The sequence below is a fragment of the Elephantulus edwardii genome, unplaced genomic scaffold, assembly GCF_000299155.1.
Source record: "Elephantulus edwardii isolate Elephantulus edwardi_28Jun2011 unplaced genomic scaffold, EleEdw1.0 scaffold00113, whole genome shotgun sequence".
Taxonomy (NCBI): Eukaryota; Metazoa; Chordata; class Mammalia; order Macroscelidea; family Macroscelididae; genus Elephantulus; species Elephantulus edwardii.
The window spans coordinates 5,196,667-5,214,890 of NW_006399863.1; the positions used below are offsets into that span (position 1 = coordinate 5,196,667).

General features: G+C 38.8%; 1 protein-coding gene across 1 annotated transcript in view; it reads left to right on the plus strand.

The window, feature by feature from the left end:
• The window catches only part of ERC2 (ELKS/RAB6-interacting/CAST family member 2), a 1,171,987-nt gene that overhangs the window by 560,259 nt on the left and 593,504 nt on the right, over window positions 1–18,224 (plus strand). The window contains exon 7 of the mRNA XM_006892220.1: window positions 11,542–11,709. Coding sequence (XP_006892282.1) covers window positions 11,542–11,709 — 168 coding nt within the window. The remainder of the gene's footprint in view (window positions 1–11,541; window positions 11,710–18,224) is intronic.

Below are 18,224 nucleotides of genomic sequence, written 5' to 3' on the forward strand. Positions count from 1 at the left end.
GATTTTTGTATGTTGATCTTGTATCCTGCCACTTTGCTAAATTGGACCACTGTGTCCAGTAGTTTTCTGGCTGAGTCTTTAGGATTTTCTAAGTATACTATCATGCCATCCGCATAGAGGGATAATTTTACCTCCTCTTTGCCAATTTGGATACCTTTGATTCCCTTCTCTTGTCTTATTGCTATCGCTAAGACTTCCGAAACAATATTGAGTAAGAGAGGTGATAGTGGGCATCCTTGCCTAGTTCCTGTTCTTACAGGGAATGCCTTTAACCTCTCTCCATTGAGAACAATATTGGCTCTTGGGTTTTCATAAATACTTTTTATTATGCTGAAGAAATTTCCGTCTAATCCTATTTTGTTGAGTGTTTTAATCAGGAAAGGGTGTTGGATTTTGTCAATTGATAGGATCATGTGGTTCTTGTTCCTTGCTTTGTTAATGTGATGAATGACATGAATTGTTTTCCTTATGTTGAACCATCCTTGCATACCTGTTATGGATCCCACTTGATCATGGTGAATTATTTCTTTGATGTATCGTTGGATTCTATTTGCCAGTATTTTATTCAGGATTTTTGCATCAGTGTTCACGAGAGATATTGGCCTATATTTTTTTATTTTGGTGATGTCTTTTCCTGGCTTTGGTATCAAAGATATGTTTGCTTCATTGAATGAATCTGGGAAGGTTCCATCTTCTTCTATTTTCTGAAATAATTTATGTGGAATTGGTAACAGTTCTTCTCTGAATGTTTGATAAAATTCACTTGCAAAACCATCTGGTCCAGGGCTTTTTTTGGTTGGAAGTTGTTGTATTACCTTTTCAATTTCTTCTTTTATGTGCTCGCTTTGGCAGCACATATACTAAAATTGGAACGATACAGAGAAGATTAGCATGGCCCCTGCGCAAGGATGACACGCAAATTCGTGAAGCGTTCCATATTAAAAAGAAAAAAAAAAAATTTCTTCTTTTATAATGGGTCTTTTGTAGTGGGTCTGTTCTATATTCAGCTTTTTGAGGAAATGCCAAAATGCCTTCCAGAGTGGTTGTACTATTTTACATTCCCACCAACAATGTATAAGAGTTCATGCCTCACAACATCCCCTCCAACATTTATCACTTCCTGCCCTGCTAAACTTTGCCACCACTCCTGGGGTAAGATGGTATTTCATTGTGATGTTGATTTGTATTTCTCTTATTACCAGTGATTTTGAGCATTTCTTCATGTGTCTCTTTTGCCAAATGTCCTACTCTGTGAAAATTCTTACCATGTCTCTTGCACATTTTGTAATTGGATTATCAGTCTTTTTCTTTTGGAGGCCCAGGAATGTTCTGTAAACTTTCGTTATGAAGCCCTTGTTTCAGATGGTATTGCCAAATGTTTGTTCTCAGTCTATAGGTTTTCTTTTCATGCTGTAGGTCCATCTTTAAGACAAAAGAAGGAGCTCTGGTGGCCTTAACCAGGCTTAATCTGGTTAAGCATGCAGGTGTTAACTGAAAGGTCCATAGTTCAAATCTACCAGATACTCCATGGAGGCAGTCTGTTTCTACTGAGATTTTTAATCTTGGAAATTCTGTAGGGAAATTCTATTCAGTCTTATAGTAGTGATGTCAACTTTACCGCAATGGGATTTTTGTTGTTGTTCGTGTGTGTTGTTTTCCTTTTTAATTTCTGAGCACAGCCAGGGACATACTCAAATAGTTAACTAGCTCCTTTTTCATCTTTCTGAGGTTTCCATTGTATATTAACTTGAATGAGCCCTCATTCCCTTTCAAGACCCATCGAAGTGAGCAATGACCTTCTCTATGGAAGGAGTGATGAGGAAGGAATAAGACCATCCTGGTAGACAGAGGAGGAAGCAGGCTTTGGAAGGAGGGTGGGTTTTTGTCTCAGGTTGTTAGTGGCACAGCTGTGTCTGGAACCCAGTCTGCCTTCTGCTCACACTTGCCTTATTGACTTAGAGACTTACAGCTTCCAGATCCTGGAGGCATCACTGTTGTAGGTCTCATACTAAGCATAATGTTAGTTTAAGATTGCGTTGTTGAGAGAATATCAGCACCATTTTCATCACCTTGGCATTCTATTCCAAACAGGTATGAAAGTGAAGAACTCAATGAGTAAATAAGTAACAGTGGTCCCAAGATGGCTCATTGGTATGATCCTCACCTTCAAGGCTGAGTTCCCAACCAATGATCTTCATGTACACTCATCACAAGTATGTTATCAGGGGAGACTTGTGTGGTTGTGTCATGCTGACGAAGTTTCAGTGGCGCTTCCAAAGATGAACTAGAGAGAAAGGCCTAGTAATCTTCAGGAAATTGTCAAATGAAAATCCTATAGATCATAATAGTCTTATGTGCAATTCTGCTCAGGAATGACACAAGATTGGGCATCGTGTCACAGGGTTACCAGCAGTTAGAGGGCAACTCGTTGATAACTAACAACAACAACAAGGCGGTGCTAGATTAAAAGTCTCCTATTTTTCTTAAGTAGTATAACAGGTTAAGTGATTTCATGAAATGATTTAGTTCTTAATTACATAGACAATGTATGTGTTGGCCACGACAGGTTAGGCTATTTCAGTAACAAGGATATTCAGAAATCTCAGTGGTTTCACACAACAAGAATTTATTTCTTGTTTCTTCTGAGTCCCACCCATGTTGAAGAAGAAACAAAGGAAATGAAGCCTGGATGGAAGGAGGAGGTTTTGCCTCTTAGGATCCCTTGAGGATACAGATTTATGGTGGTTCTGCCGTTTTTGTTGCTTTGCTTCACCATCTGGAAAAATCCAAGATCTCAGAGAAAAAGAAAGAGGGTAGAAATGGTATACAAACTCTAAAATTTTGCAGACGGGTAGTGTTCTGTGCCAGTTCCTGCTTACATTTCATGAATCAGACATACTGCCTCATCTTCCTGCAAAGGGGCTGTGAAAGTGCCATCTTCCCTGCGTCCAGAAAGAAAAAAAGCATTCCCAGGATTCAGGAAGAACCAGTGGTTCCCACCACAGCAAGTTTTAAGTTCTTTTTTGTTTGTGTCTTTGGAAGCTGTGTACATTACACATGCTTCCAGCTTTGAAATTGTCTTTTCATTTGAATGATTGCAAGTTGAGTCAAATTCAAATATAACTCTTAACCCGACTATACTATTAGGAAAAACAAACACGAAGAACTTAGAATGTGAAATAAAATTATTTTGGGAAATTTTGTGAGTGTTCCAGGTTCTTTTTCTTTTTAAAGTTGTTCTTCATGATAGCATATTTATTCAGTTCTTGAAATGTTGTCAAGCAACTAGTATTTAATCTGTGAAAAGTTCCGAGCAGCCTCTTTTTTCTCCTTCAAGTGTGTTTTTTTTTTTTTGGTCAAGTGTTGCTGCAGTCATTTTAAGATTGAAATGAACCATTTGATTTTATTAAAAAAAAATATTTACGGTACATCAAGTAGCACTTAGTATTTTGTCACAACATTGAAACCATTTCTGAAAGCCCACATAAAATATGGCAGAAAGGTCGACAGGCTTATGTATAGAACTTCTAGAAACATACCTCACCATTGGAACTGGTTATAATTCCTGGGTGCTGACATGAAGATTAATTATGTTTAACTCTGATTTTGGCAATTTTTGCCAATTTCATTGCCATGGTCTTTTTCTTTTAAGTTATTACCTGGAACTGAAGTGATAACAAATGTTTTATGTTTTTATACTGCCAGATAAAAGGTTAAATTTTCATATGTTAAGTTTGTGTTCCCCCTCTCTCTCTTTGGCCCCCCTTCTGTTCATCCACACATTCACACACTTATAACTGAATCAGAAGGAAATGGATAATTCTCCTAAAATGTAAAGATTATCCTAGTGTTAGCTTTAGCATGCTGCTAAATTGTATGTCAAAATTGCAGATTTACTCTATGGATCTTTGTGTACTGACCATATCATACAGTTCTAATTTTCTATTGTTTTTATGGGGAAATGATGTTGCTCTTAGCTTTGCCAAGTTTTATTATTGAGTCAACTGCCAGAGTTTCAGAGAGAGTCAGGGCTCTTAAAATTATGTGGTGTTGAGTGAAGAGGCAAGAAAGGGTATTTCTTATTCCCAAGCATTTTACTTTTATGTCTCTACCTGATGTTGAAGTATAATCTAGACTTCTAGGGCTGTCTGATCCATCTTTAAGTACTGTACACCCTTGGATGAAGTTAGCTTATAGTGAAAGTAGCATTAATAGCACTTATTAATGCCCAGAGTTTGGAAAGAGTAATCTTAATATTTAATTTACACATATAATAATTTATATATATATATATATATATATATATATATATATATATATATATATCTCCCCATTCTTTTCTGTATTTAAATTCTGTGCATCAGAAGGCTTGTGTGTCTGCTTGTGGTTTCACACCATCTGGAAGTTCAAATTTGACTTTAGAAATGATGTCATACTTGCTTACTACAAGCCAGGCTGATGGCGGTTAAGAATTGGATGCAGTTCAGGTCAAAGTTTTGCCTTCACTTAAAAACAGAAAGAAAAATTCATAAGCTTTACTTTTTTATTTGAGATGATTGTACCTAGCTCTAAAGATAGAATGAAGGTGATTGAAGAGCACAATTCAAATTCCTTTGAAGCTAAGTACATGCTTCTTGGCATACAGAAAATAAACTCTCCACCTGAAGACCTCAGCTGGCAGACTTCCCCTGCAATGTGGAGTTTGGGCACTGTGAGTTGTGTGTTGATCACAGCCATTATTGCTCTCCGCTTTCATTCCAGTGAAACATTCCCACAGCTAGGGTTGCTTTTCAGCTCTCCTGTGCTCAGGAAGGTGCAGCCAGGCTCTGCTACTCACACATGGTGAGAAGGTACTATGCATTTTTCATTGCTACAAATGTCTTCTCAAAAACTCTTGTCAAGAATTTTTACTTGCTCTTATATTGTCTTTTATTTATATCACAGTTTTGTGTATTGGATGTTTTCTTTAGTCCAGATATACAGACTATCTTAGCTATCCTTTGTTGCTTTAACAAAAGTACCATAGGTGGATTCTTGTGGCTCAGAAGGCTAGACTTGGAATTCATGATGGCAGCTTTGGGAGGAGACTTTTGCTTTCGTCTCTGGAGGAAGGTCCTCATCTCCTTTGAGCATCTGTGGGTTTGGTGGCCTTTTGAAGTCTCCATGTGCCTTAGCTTCAATCTCCTCCTGCATCTCAGGACGTTATCATCACAAAGACCACCAAGGCAAAGGATGAGTTTCTGATTCAGGCTTCTCTTTCTTGTTGATATTAACATTACTCTCTCTCTGCATCTTGCCTAATATCATTTATATCTTCAAAAAGAGAAAGTAACTCAGAAGACCGTGTGATCTGGTAGAGTGTATCCTGCCATATTCATGGAAGTGCCACTAATGCTGTTAAAAAGCAAGAAAAATTAAAGGAGGAAGTATGTCAGGCTGGTGGTATTCCTTCTCCATACCTATTCAGTCTATATGCTGAGCAAATTATTCAAGACACTGGACTTTATGAAGAAGGTGGCATCAGGGTCAGAGGAAGACTCATCCTGCATTATGCAGATGATACTTTGTTTGCTGAAAGGAGGAGGACTTGAAGCATGGTTGCAGAAGATCAAAGAAAATAGTCTTCAATATGGATTGCATCTTAATGTTAAGAAAACAGAAATTCTTACCACTGAACTTATAGGCATCATGATAGATGGAGAAATGATTGAAACTATCTACAATTTCATCTTACTTGGATCCATAATCAACTGTCTTGTTACCAGCAGTCAGAAAATCAGAAGATGTATTACACTGGGGAAAGTCTGCACTCAAGGACCTCTCCAAAGATATTGAGGTGCTATGATGTCAGTTTGAGGACCACGATGCATCTTTTTCAGACCATCGTCTTTCTGATCACTTGCTATGCATTTGAGAGCTGAACAATGAATAAGGATGACAGAAGAATTGATGCCTTTGATCTGTAGTGTTACAGAAGAGCAATGAACATCCCACAGACTGCCAAAAGAACAAACAAATGTGTCTTGGAGAAGGTGCAACTACAGTGCTCCTTGGAGACAGAGAAGATAAAGCTTTGCTGGGAGCTTCCTCTTCACCTTTCTTGCTATTTTCCTGACTCTTCACCACCTTGTCCCCTTGTAATGAAAGTTTGGCATACCTTTCTTAAAAACAGGAAATAAAGGAGTGTGTATTCTCACACTTATTTAATGTCATGTTTCATTCACCCCATCTCTAATCTCATTGACTTTCCTTGCTGTATTCTACCAAAAGTTGATTTCTGCCTTTAACAGCACAAGTGGTAGATTCTTGAGGAGCAACTATTCCAACCTCTCTGTTTTACAGATGCAAAAATTGAAGCTGAGAAGGTGGATGGGAAAATGAGCACTGTCAGCCCTGATCTTCACAGTCAAATAGAATTAGAGCAAGTCTAACTGAGTCTATGTGTCCTTTTCCCATCGCTCCAGTTGCTTTTTGACTCTGTGTCTTCACTCTATAGAGCTATTTATTTATTAATACCTTATTTTGTGATTGTTCCATCTGATATACTTTGGACATGTTGCAAGGAAAGACCAATCCTTGGAGAGGGTGAAGGGACAGTTTAAGATAGGAAGACCCTCAATGAAATGGATTGACTCAGTGACTAGGGTAATGGGGGTAGGTGTGTTAGAGATGGTGAGGTAGATTCAGGATGGAGTAGTGTTCTGAGCTTTTGTTCATGGGGTCACTATGAGTCATAAATGACTTGACAGCACTTAACTACAACAACAAACATTTTGTGATATGACATCCTTTAAATTGGCAGCACCATGATAGATGGAGAAGAGATTGAGATTATTAACAATTACAGCTTGCTTGGCTCCACAATCAACAGCAATACAGGACCAACAATTAGGAAATAAAAAGATGAATTGCACTGGGAAAATCTACTGTCAGGGACCTCTCCAGAGTACTGAGAAGCATTGATGTCAGTCTAGAGACTAAGGTGCACCTGACCCAGGCACGGTCTTTTCAGTTACTTGCTATGCACCAGAGAGCTGGACAGTGACTAAGGATGACAGAAGAATTGATGCCTTGAAATTACGATGCTGGAGAAGACTCTTGAACATATCACGGACTAGCAAGAAAACAAATAGGACTATTTTGGAGAGAGTGAAACCAAGTTTCCCTTGGAGGCTGGGATTTTGAAGCTGTGTCTCACATACTTTGGCAGTATGTGAGTAGCTAGAAGGGACCAGTCTTTGGAGAAGGATATCATGTTTATAAGGATAGAGGGACAGCACAGGAGAGGAAGACCCCAGGTGAGATGCATTGATACAGTAACTGGGGTAACAGGGTATGTCAGAGGTAGTGAGACTGGCTCAGGACAGGGCAGGCTTCAGAGCTGTTGTACATAGGATCACTATGAGTTGCAGGAAACTGATGGCACATAACAACAAAACCAACATTGACTTTTAATCTCAGTTCCACTTTTTCTTAGCATAACGAAGCAAGATCAGAAAGATTCTGATAGAAGATACAAGAGTTCCCCACCTGTCTCAGCCCTGTTTTTCCTGACTAGGAGTTAATGCCTTTAAATTTCTTCTGGTTGGTAATTTTGATATTTGCAATAGTGTGTGGTAGGCCCTGCATGGTGCAAGGATGAATATGTTTAGCCACTAAGTAAAAGTGTCAAGATTCATCTACCCATTGGCACCTCAGGAGAAAGGAGATCTGCTTCTGAAAAACCAGGCAGTAAGAACCCCGTGGAGCCGCTTCTACTCTCCTGGTTCAAACAGTGAGGCCACCATGCATCAGTATCCATTAGCTACTGGTTTACGGGGGGTTATGACATACTTGCATCATGTCTTTCTGACTGTTGATGCGGCTATTACCTATTGACGTCCTGGTATGGAAGATGAGGAGTAAATTGTTCCACCACCACTGCACTTGATCGCCAGTACACACCCTTCCCACCTCTTGTTCTGTTATCCTCTCAGCAAAGTGATATGGTAAACTGTTTGTCAGGCTTTGTTGTCCTTTACTCTCTTTTAGGAAAGAAGTTTCTGCAAGATGTTTATTAATGAATTCGTAGTAGTGTATGCATATGCTTTGCAAATTTATTGAGCTATAAATTACAACCTTAAAGGCCAGTGAGTTTTGACATATCTATGTAACCATGTTATGCATCAGAGAGTTGTACAATGACCAAGGACAGGAGAATTGATGCCTTTGAGCTGTGGTGCTGGAGAAGACTATTGAGAATACCATGGACTGCTAGGAAAACAAACAGATTCATCCCGGAAAGGTTTAAACCGGGTGGCTCCTTGGAGGCAAGGATTCTGAGGCTCCGTCTAACATACTTTGGACATGTTGTGAGGAGAGACTGGTCCTTAGAGAGGGACATCATGGCTTGGGAGGGTGGAGGGACAGTGCAGGAGGGGAAGGCCCTCTATGAGGTGGATTGATTCAGTGACTGGGATAATCGAGATGGGAGTGTCAGGGACGGTGCGATTGGCACAGGACAGAGCAGAGTTTAGGGCTGTTGTACATAGGGTCGCTATGAGTCGCAAGTGACTGGATGGCACATAACAGCAACAACAACAACAACATTGTAACCATGTAACCACACCCACAGTGACACTAAAAAATGTAAAGATAATCCCCCCTTGAATTATTCAGTACCTTCCACTCCACACCCCAGATAACCACAGTGCCAGTTCTGATTCCCATTCATTATTACTCCTAATTCCCTAGAACTTCATAGAAATGGAATCTTATATAATTCATCTGCCTTCCTTCACTCAGGATAATTTTGAAATACATTTTCATTGTTGTATGTGTCTGTAGTTCATTCCTCTTGGTGGTGAAATGGTATTCCATATAAATACACTCCCTTGCTAAAGGTCATTTAGGATGTTTTGGACTTGAACTAGTAGTATGAATGGTGCTGAGATGAGCATTGTTGTAAATGTGGGTATGAGGTGTAAGTTTTTGTAGTCACTGTATGTGAATTTAGTAGCCCAGTGGTGGGGATCTGGTGATTGAAATCCACCAGCTGCTTTCTGGGAGGAAGTCTCCTCAGCTATGGCCCAGTTCTGACTTGATGATACATAATAACCACCAGTGATTTAAGTTTTTCATAGTCTGTTGTATGCCATCCAATCACCTAGGACTGACTCATAGTGACCCTATGCACAACACCTCTGAGTTCTGTCCTATCCTGAGGCAATCTCACTGACTCCAACACACCCATCCCAATTACCCCAGGTACTGTGTCAGTCCATCTCTTCTTCCTCTACTGCACTGTCCTTCCACCCTTCCAAGTATGATGTCCTTCTCCAAGGACTAGTCCCTCCTGGAAAAATGCCCAAATACGTGAGACAGATCCTCAGAAATACTTGCCTCCAAGGAGAAACTTGATTTCATCCTCTCCAGGACAGATCTATTTGTTTCCTTGGAGGTCCATGGTATGTTCAAGACTCTTTTTCTAGCACCACAGCTCAAATGCATCTATTTTTCTTAGTATATTCCTTTTCCACATCAAGAAGACCAAACATCAAGGAGGCGAGGGTTTTTTGTTGTTGCTCTAATGTGTATTTTCTCAAAATAACTAGGGCAGATCTTTGAGGAAGTAGCCACTTGGTTCTGTGGGTATATCTAAACTCTGGTCTTTCCATATGATCACACATTGCATTATCTTTAATGATCTAGAGGGAAATAAGTTCTGGTGGACATACTGGTAAGGAAGCTTTGTCATTCAGGTGAGATGTTACAAGATATTTTTGCATCCAGTATAAAAGTTATTGTCTCAGGAATATTATTTTAAATACTATTGTTCAACTGAGGCTAATTCCTATGAAATCTCATAGCTTGTTACTGACAAAATTAAGAATCAGCTGTTTTGGTTTTGGAGTTTTGTTTGAGACTAGTGTAGTGGATGTTTATAAACATTGAACGTAAATATGATGCTTATTATTAATAAAGTAGAATTTTAAAAAAGCATTTTTTGGAAGGATTCACTTGAAGAAGTCGTTTGATGGTTTATAATCTTTGGATTGCCTCATTTTCTAAAATTCCAATGTTTTGTTCTTTCCCCCCTCTGATCTAGTCAAAGAAAGTAGAAATAGAGTGTTATTGATTTTCTTATATAATATGATACATAAAAATAGTAACAAAGCCTTAGCTGCTTCATTTAGAAACAGCCTTTTCCTTTTGAAAAGTATGAATTGTCATTTTCTAATTCTTAAGCTAAGGTAAAAATAGGATTTTTTTTTGGTATCCTTTTTTTTAAAAAAAAAAATTAGCATGAAAGAATTTGGAAAGCAATTTCTCCTAAAACTGGAAAATAAGTATTGTTTTCCTATTTTCTCCCTCCAGCAGCGTTTACTTCCTCTTGGCAGTTTAGGAGAATTTATCAATGTGATAATTTTGTTCTTCGAGATGCCCACAAAGTGCTTTGTTTTCCATGTTCCTACAAGGTGCTATTATAGAGCCTGCACTGCTTTTCCTACTGGAGTCTCAAAGTATGGAGGGTTAGAGTTCCTAGTGTCCCAGTGGGGGCTTTCCTGCATAGAAACATAACTGTGTTTTGGTTTGTTTGCTTTGTTTTCTTTTTTAAGATCACAGCAGTTGCCATGGAGTTGACTCTGCCTCATGGTGACCCTATGTGCATGAGGGTAGATCTGTGTTAGATAGAGTTTTTCAATGATTGATTTTTCAGAAATAACTACCAAGTACTAAGTATATAATCTATTTAGATGCCTCTAGGTATACTTGAACCGCCAGCCTTTTAGTTCATTACCAAGCATGTTAACTGTTTATACCACCCAGAGAATCCAAAGCTACTTCATTAGAATATTTCGTTTTGTATAAGCATTATATTTTAAAATATATATTCTTGTTTACATCCACAGACAACTAGACTTTCTGGTAGATGTTTGTTGCTGTTGTTGTTGTTAAGTGTTTTTGCGTGAGTATAACTCATAGCAACCTATTCAGAACAGTAGACCTGAACCCCGTCCTATCTTGTGCTATCCTCATAATTTCTGACATACTTGAACCCATTACTTCAGTCACTGTGTTAATCCATCTGCTTGAGGGTCTTCCTCTCTTTTGCTGACCCTTCACCTTTCCAAGCATGATGTTCCAAATAATAGCCTCTCCTAACAACATGTCCCAAGTATGTGCTTTATCATCTTTGCCTCCAAAGAGCACTCTGACTGTATCCTCTCCAAGAAGTACCTCTTTGTTCTTTTTTCAGTCCATTGCATATTCAGTACTCTTATTCAGCACCACAGTCAAATACATCACTTGTTCTTCTGTCAGCCTTATTGATTATGCAACTCTCAGATGCATAGCAAGTGATACATGTAAATGTAGGCTGTTAAAATGGTCAAAGTGCATGTGAACAGGACTGATTGAATGGTGCTCTGCTTAGCTAGCTTCTCTCCAGCCCTCCTATGACAACCCCCTTCTTCTCTACCCATATCTTAGGGAATAGCCCACATTTTTTGATAACCTTCTTATAAATGCATAATCTGTATTTCCTTTCCCCAATTACAGGTAGATGCACTGAGATTGCGGTTGGAAGAGAAAGAATCTTTTCTTAATAAGAAGACGAAACAGCTGCAGGATCTCACAGAAGAGAAGGGGACATTGGCGGGAGAGATTCGTGACATGAAAGATATGTTAGAAGTAAAGGAAAGGAAAATCAACGTTCTTCAGAAAAAGGTAAATGGCTGGCATAAGCCCTTCAGGCTGGGAATTGGAAAGAGCCAAGAAGTATAAACTCACTTCAAGATCTTCAATATGTTATCATTTTAGAGGAATTTTTGTATGGAGGGTAAAATGATAAATTAGTAAGGATTTTAGATTAGGAAATATTACCTTTTAACTAACTTACAGTTAGCATGGCCTGATAAATTATCATTTGATTACCTAGAAACTACATACCTTGTTTGCTTACCAGCCTGTAACATGAAGGTAATTTACAAACTGAGTGTAAGCCTCAAATAATTAGAAAAATTTATAGTCATTTAATGCTTTCATTTTCCTTATTAAGAGTTGAAGAACGTGTTTTATGAGACTTAGATATGTTTTATACACTTTTATTTAAATGAACTTTAGTAAATGCTATACTTCCAAACCTGAGGGATTTTTTTTTAATGGAGGGAGGCGGATTAATTTAAACAAATTTATCATTTGAAATTAAGGACAGACTATGAATAAGCTCCAAGAGAACTGGAGTAAAAAAGGAGATTCTTGATCTGGTATTATTAGTTGAAATGTATCATCCCAAAATCTGTGTTGGATTCCTTGCCCTTATGCCTGTGAATAGCCCATGGACTTCCAGAAGAACAAACAGGTAAGTCCTGGAAAAAGTGCCACCAGAGTTGGCCATTGGAGGCAAAGATGGCAAAACTTCATCTCCTATACTTTGGAGATGCAAGGCTTTCCTTGGAAAGGGATATCATGCTTGGAAAGATGGAGCGTCAGCAAAGGAGAGGAAGACCTCAATGAGATGGATTGACACAGTGACTTTAGCGGTGGGCTATAGTGTATCAGGGATGATGATGATGATGGCACAGGATAGGGCAGGTTTCAGGCCATCTGTTCATTGAGTCATTCTGAGTTGTAGTCAGCTCTATAGAACTTAACAATACCTGTGAAAAGGGAGTTCTAGGAGTCTAGTAGTAAGAAGTTGTACTGCCAACCCGAAGACACATGGTTCAAATCTACCAGCTGCTCCAATGAGAGAAAGATAGGCAGTCTCCTCCTGTGCAATTAATTGCCTCTGAAAACCTGATAAGAGTTGGTCAGCTCTGGGTCAGTTCTGACTTGATGGTATCTAGTATACCTGTGAATGAAATCCTCTCTGGAAATGCATTCCTTGTGTTTTGTCAGTGAGATGATACCAGCGTAAGATGGGTTCTGAACCTAATTAGTCTTAAGTTTTGAAAAGAGCAAAATACAGAAACATATACATGAAGAAAACAGACAGTAAAGAACAGGACAGACATCAGAAAGAGAAAGACATGGAGGAATTCAGCACAGGTGACACTCTGACGGCACATAGCAATGTCGTCTTTGCCTCCAAGGAGCACATTGGCTTCACTTTGCCCAAGACACATGTTTCCCCTTTTTGCAGTTCACAGGCTATCAGTACTGTTCTCCAGCACCACAACTCAAAGGCATCAGTTCTTCTTCAGCCATTCTTATTCATGCCCAGTTCTCTGATGCATAGCAGGTGATTGAGAAGATCATGACCTGAATCAGGTGCACCTTAGTCATCAAATTGACATGATTGTTCTTCATCATTTTGGAGAAGTTCCTGACATTAGGTTTGTCTAGTGCACTACATCTCCTGATTTTCTGACTGCTGGGACAAAGGATGTTGATGATTGATCCAAGGAATATTAAACCACTGACAGCTTCCTTTCGCCATCTATCATAACATTGACTTTGGTCCTGTGGTGAGGATCTTGGTTTTCTTGATGCTGTGATGGAATTCAAACTGAAGGCTGTAGTCTTTGGTCTTCTGTAGCAAGCATTTCATATTTTCCTCACTTTAAGCAAGCAAAGTTGTATCATCTGCATAATTCAGGTTGTTGATGAGTCTTCCTTCAATCCTGATGCAACCCTGTGAGGCAGTTCTACTCTGTCCTATCGCATCACTGTGAGTTGTAGTTAACTCATGTCAGTAGATTTAGTTTAATGTGGCTACTGTGTTGTCAGGTGCCATTGAGTTGAGTGTGATTCAAAGTGACCCTGTGAACAACAAACCCTAACCTTGTCCTGTCTTTCATCATCATTATCATCCCCTGTACACTCGAGCCCATTGCTACACTTACTGTATCAACCCATCTCATTGAGGGTCTTCTTCTCTTTCACTGGTCCTCCACCTTTCCAAGAATGATATCCTTTCCCAAAGAATAGCATCTTCTAACAAAATGTCTAAACTTCATTCACCCTTCTTGCATCTAAGGAGCACTTTGGTTACATCTGTTATTTGTCAGTCCATTCAGGACTCTTCTCCAGCACCACAGTGAAAGACATTGATAGTCCTCAGGCATCCTTATTCATTGTCTAGCTCTCAGATGCGTAGTAGGTGATTAGAAAACCATGGCTTGAATCAGGCACACTTTAGTCTTTAAACTTACGTCATTGTGCTTCAGGACTTTGGAGAGGTTCCTAAAAGGCAGAGTTTTCTAGTACATCTCATGATCTCCTGACTGCTAGTACCAAGGTTGTTGATTGCAGAACCAAGTAAGATGAAATCATTAACAATTTCAATCCTTTTTCCATCTATCACTATCATATTTTTGCCTTTTGGCCCAGTGGTGAGGATTTTCCCCCCCTGGATGTTGATATGTCATCTATATAGAAGGCTACTGTCCTTGACTAGCAAATGTCTCAAGCCTTTCTCATGTTCAGCAAGTAAAGTTGTTTCATAACAGAGGCTATTGGATGAATCTTCCTTCAATCTTGATACCTCATTTTTCTTCATGAAGTCCAGCTTCTGAAATGATTTGCCCATCATACAGATTAAAGAGGTATGAAAAACAGATTCAGCCCTGACACACACTTCCTTGATTTTAAACCGTGTCATTTGAAAGTTCTCTTGCACTGTTTGGACAACAGTTTCTTAGTCTAAGTACAGGTTTCTCATGAGCATATTTAAGTATTCTGAAATTCCCATTTTCTCAGTGCTACCTAGTTTGTTATGATCTGCACAATCAAATTCCATTGCATAGTCAATTACAAAATTTTAAGCTGCCTCCATGCACTGTTTCTTTTGTATTGTGCCGTTTGTAGCATTCACCTGGCGTTTTCCCTTCCCTCTTTCAAGTCTCTGCCAAATGGAACTTGACAGGTCATCTTTGCTTAACTTGAATAAAATGAAATCACCACCTCTATGTCCATAATCTGCTTTCTAAGTTGCACTTATCATTTGTCACATGTGTATCTTTAAAGCTTTGTTCCTTCATATAGAAATTCCAGAAAGTTTGGAGCCTTATGTTTTCCTCCACTATTAGATCTTCCGCACTCAGAAGGTCATGGTGATGTTGTGAATCACTGTCCTAAATGATGTTATATGTAACAAAAAAAGTGTTGCCTGGCCCCATTGGGGAATACTTTTTTTTCTGCACATAAGGTCATTTACGACAGTGAGTTACAACATCACCATGACCTTTAGGATTGGAGGTAGACTCATCAACAAACACTCTGTGTTATACAGATGATACAATCCTGCTTGTTGAAACTGAGGAATACCTGAAGCAATCGCTGCAGAAGGTCAATGATGGCAACCTTCAATACGAATTGAAGTTCAATATCAAAGAAAACAAAGATTCTCACCACTAGGCTGATTGGCAGCATCATGATAAATGGTGAAGAGATTGAGATTGCTAACAGCTTCGGTTTGCTTGGCTCTTGGTACCAGCAGCCAGGAAATTAAAAGACAAATTGCACTGGGAAAGTCTGCTGTTAGCAACCTCTCCAAAGTACTGCAGAGCAACTATGTCAGTCTTGGGACTAAAGTGCACCTGATAAGGCCATGGTCTTTGCAATTACTTGCTATGCATCAAAATAGGGATATATATTATGGTTCATTTTGATAACAGCATAATGATCTCATTTGTTTAAATCATGTAGAGAATATATTTGGAAAAAGGTATCATATATATTTGAAGAGGTTACTGAGCATCACATATTTTCACCAAATGTTTTCCAAAACATGTTGAGATATGATTAATCCACTGGAAATATGGTGAAGGGATTGGAGCTCTGTTGTAGCTGCAAAGTGGAAAAAAATTTTCTCTAACAAAGTGATTTCAGAAAGAGTAAAAATGTTGTACAACTAACACAGAAACTAATGGGCAAGTGAAACATGTATTGGAATGCTGGGGATTCCTTAGAGTTTTTAACCACATTCAACATAATTGGGTGATTTAGATCAGGTCTGGGATGGAAAAGCATAAGCTTTGCATTAGGATGTGTTGGCATGGAAGAATAATAAACTCATGTCAATGTCAGAGGTAAAGTATTACTTAATATTTCTTTCTCCTTGACTCATTGGCAACCAGCACTTTGCTTTGATGCCAGTAGAAATGGGTAAACTCCTCTCATAGGCATGTTTAACCTGGTGAGGTTGGGCTTGCACCCCATTTCTGTCAGCTCTGCCTTCAGAGCCGTGGATTCCAGAAGACTTGTGTGAATTACATGGAACAGGTCATGTACCTGGGCAGCAGGCATGGGTAAAATGCTATATGCATTTTGTCATTTAAGGAAGAAAGTGAAGCTGAATACATAGAGGACCACAGGAGACAAAGTATCTTTCATGAGTTTTTGCAGGAAGACAGAAGTCGAAGAGAATGAACTTTTGCTCTTCTCCATAATCCTAAAATATGAAGTAGGTTTTTGTTTTGTTTCGTTTCTTAGACTAGGAGACAAAAATGCACACACATGAAAATCATCCGATGCAGTATCTCTCTTCCACTGTGATATTGAAGTCCATTTTCATGCTGAAGCCAGAAGGTTTCTGTTCCAATACCTGACTTCAAACTTAGCTGATGAAGTGCTACCTGACTTTTTGAGTTTTTGTAGGAAATGTCATAAAACCTTGATGACATTGTACATTTGGAAAGCATATAATGCCCAGATTTTTAGGAAATAGTAGCATTCTTTGAACAGGATCAATTTCAGGCTGTTTGTGCAACTCATAGATTCTTGCAGCATAAATTTACTACCAAGGGGGAAAAATAGCCAATCCAAAACACAATTTGTAAACTATTAAAATTGGGTTTAAAAAAATCCATTTTAGTTTTCATCCTAAATCTCAATCCCAAAAGCAGTGTAGATTTACAGAGCAGATATGGTTTGTTTGTTAGAGATAGAAAAACAGATGGTCATCTCTCTGGAAGCCAAGCTCATTGGCTGGCTGGCTACTGGACTTCATGGATGACCTTGCAAGTTGAATAAAGAATGAGAAAGGGATTCAGCCTCTGGTAGTGGGGCACCTGAACTTACCCCTTCAGCATCCCTTTAAAACTACATTCTATTGGATAGTGTAAGAGTAGTGAATGAAGGTAAGATGGAAGGGCTGGCCTATCTCTGTAGGCTTTTAGCTAACTGGACTTCTTCAGGAAATCGATTGAAAATGACTAATGCCTCTGAGAATTACTTCAGGGCATGAATATCACTTCCTAATTGTAAAAATGAAGTCAAGTAGAGAATATTTTTTTTTAATCCACTAAGCTCTTTCTCAGTATTTACATAGCCACCAGAACTGTTTATGTTAATTATTGGCGAGCCTCACCTTTAAATATGTATGTATTCATGTTGCATTTACTGAGAGACTCTGTCCATTTCTCAGGAAGCAGGTAGTGTGAGGAGATAGACTCATACACTGGTAACCTTCAGTTTTAGTAGAGATGGCATGTTGCTCTATAGACGCAAACCACTTCATGGATGATTACTGTAAGAAGCCAATTTTGACAACCTTAAGCAAAAGGGAATTTATTGCAAGTATTTCCAGAGCTCTAACATTCTTGAATTTCATTGATGAATTTTTTTTATTGGCTTTGAAATTAACATTCTCCTAAGTGGTACAGTGCTGTTCTGTCCTTTCTCCGTATTGAGGTAACTTTGGATTGCTATGATACCGAAAGGTGTGCCATAATGTCATAATGGTTACACATGGTTGACAGTGTTTGGTAGAGCTCAATGATTAAGTCAAGCTTGGAAGCAGGAGTAACATCTACTTCCTAAACTTGCCTGTGGAAGCTTTATGAACTTAGAGGAAGGACAGTAGTTCCTTTGTTTATAGGGTTGATACTAGATGGCACTAAACAACAACATATAACTCCAAAGCCCTTGTCTCCATTTCGGATTTGGATGAAGCAGATCGAGTCTGTAAGATGGGGCTCTTATTTTGGTTGAGGATCTGTGTGGATTTTTTTTATTGTTTTTATTTAAACCTCTTGTTTAGAGTCAACAAGACCTCTTAGAGGTCCCTTATATTTAAAAGTTGGGCCTGAGGGATTATAATTTAATCCCTTGTTACTATATTTTGGAGGAACATTCTTCTAAGTCATACAGTACTATGGTCAGTTTGCTGTCATCTGGATTTTCTGTGACACTGACTGAATCTTGTGACATTTGATCTCAAATGCCATAATGGAGCAACTGTGCCATAGGTGTGCCAAAACCATAGTGACTACCCATTGTGGGCAGTGTTTGATTCT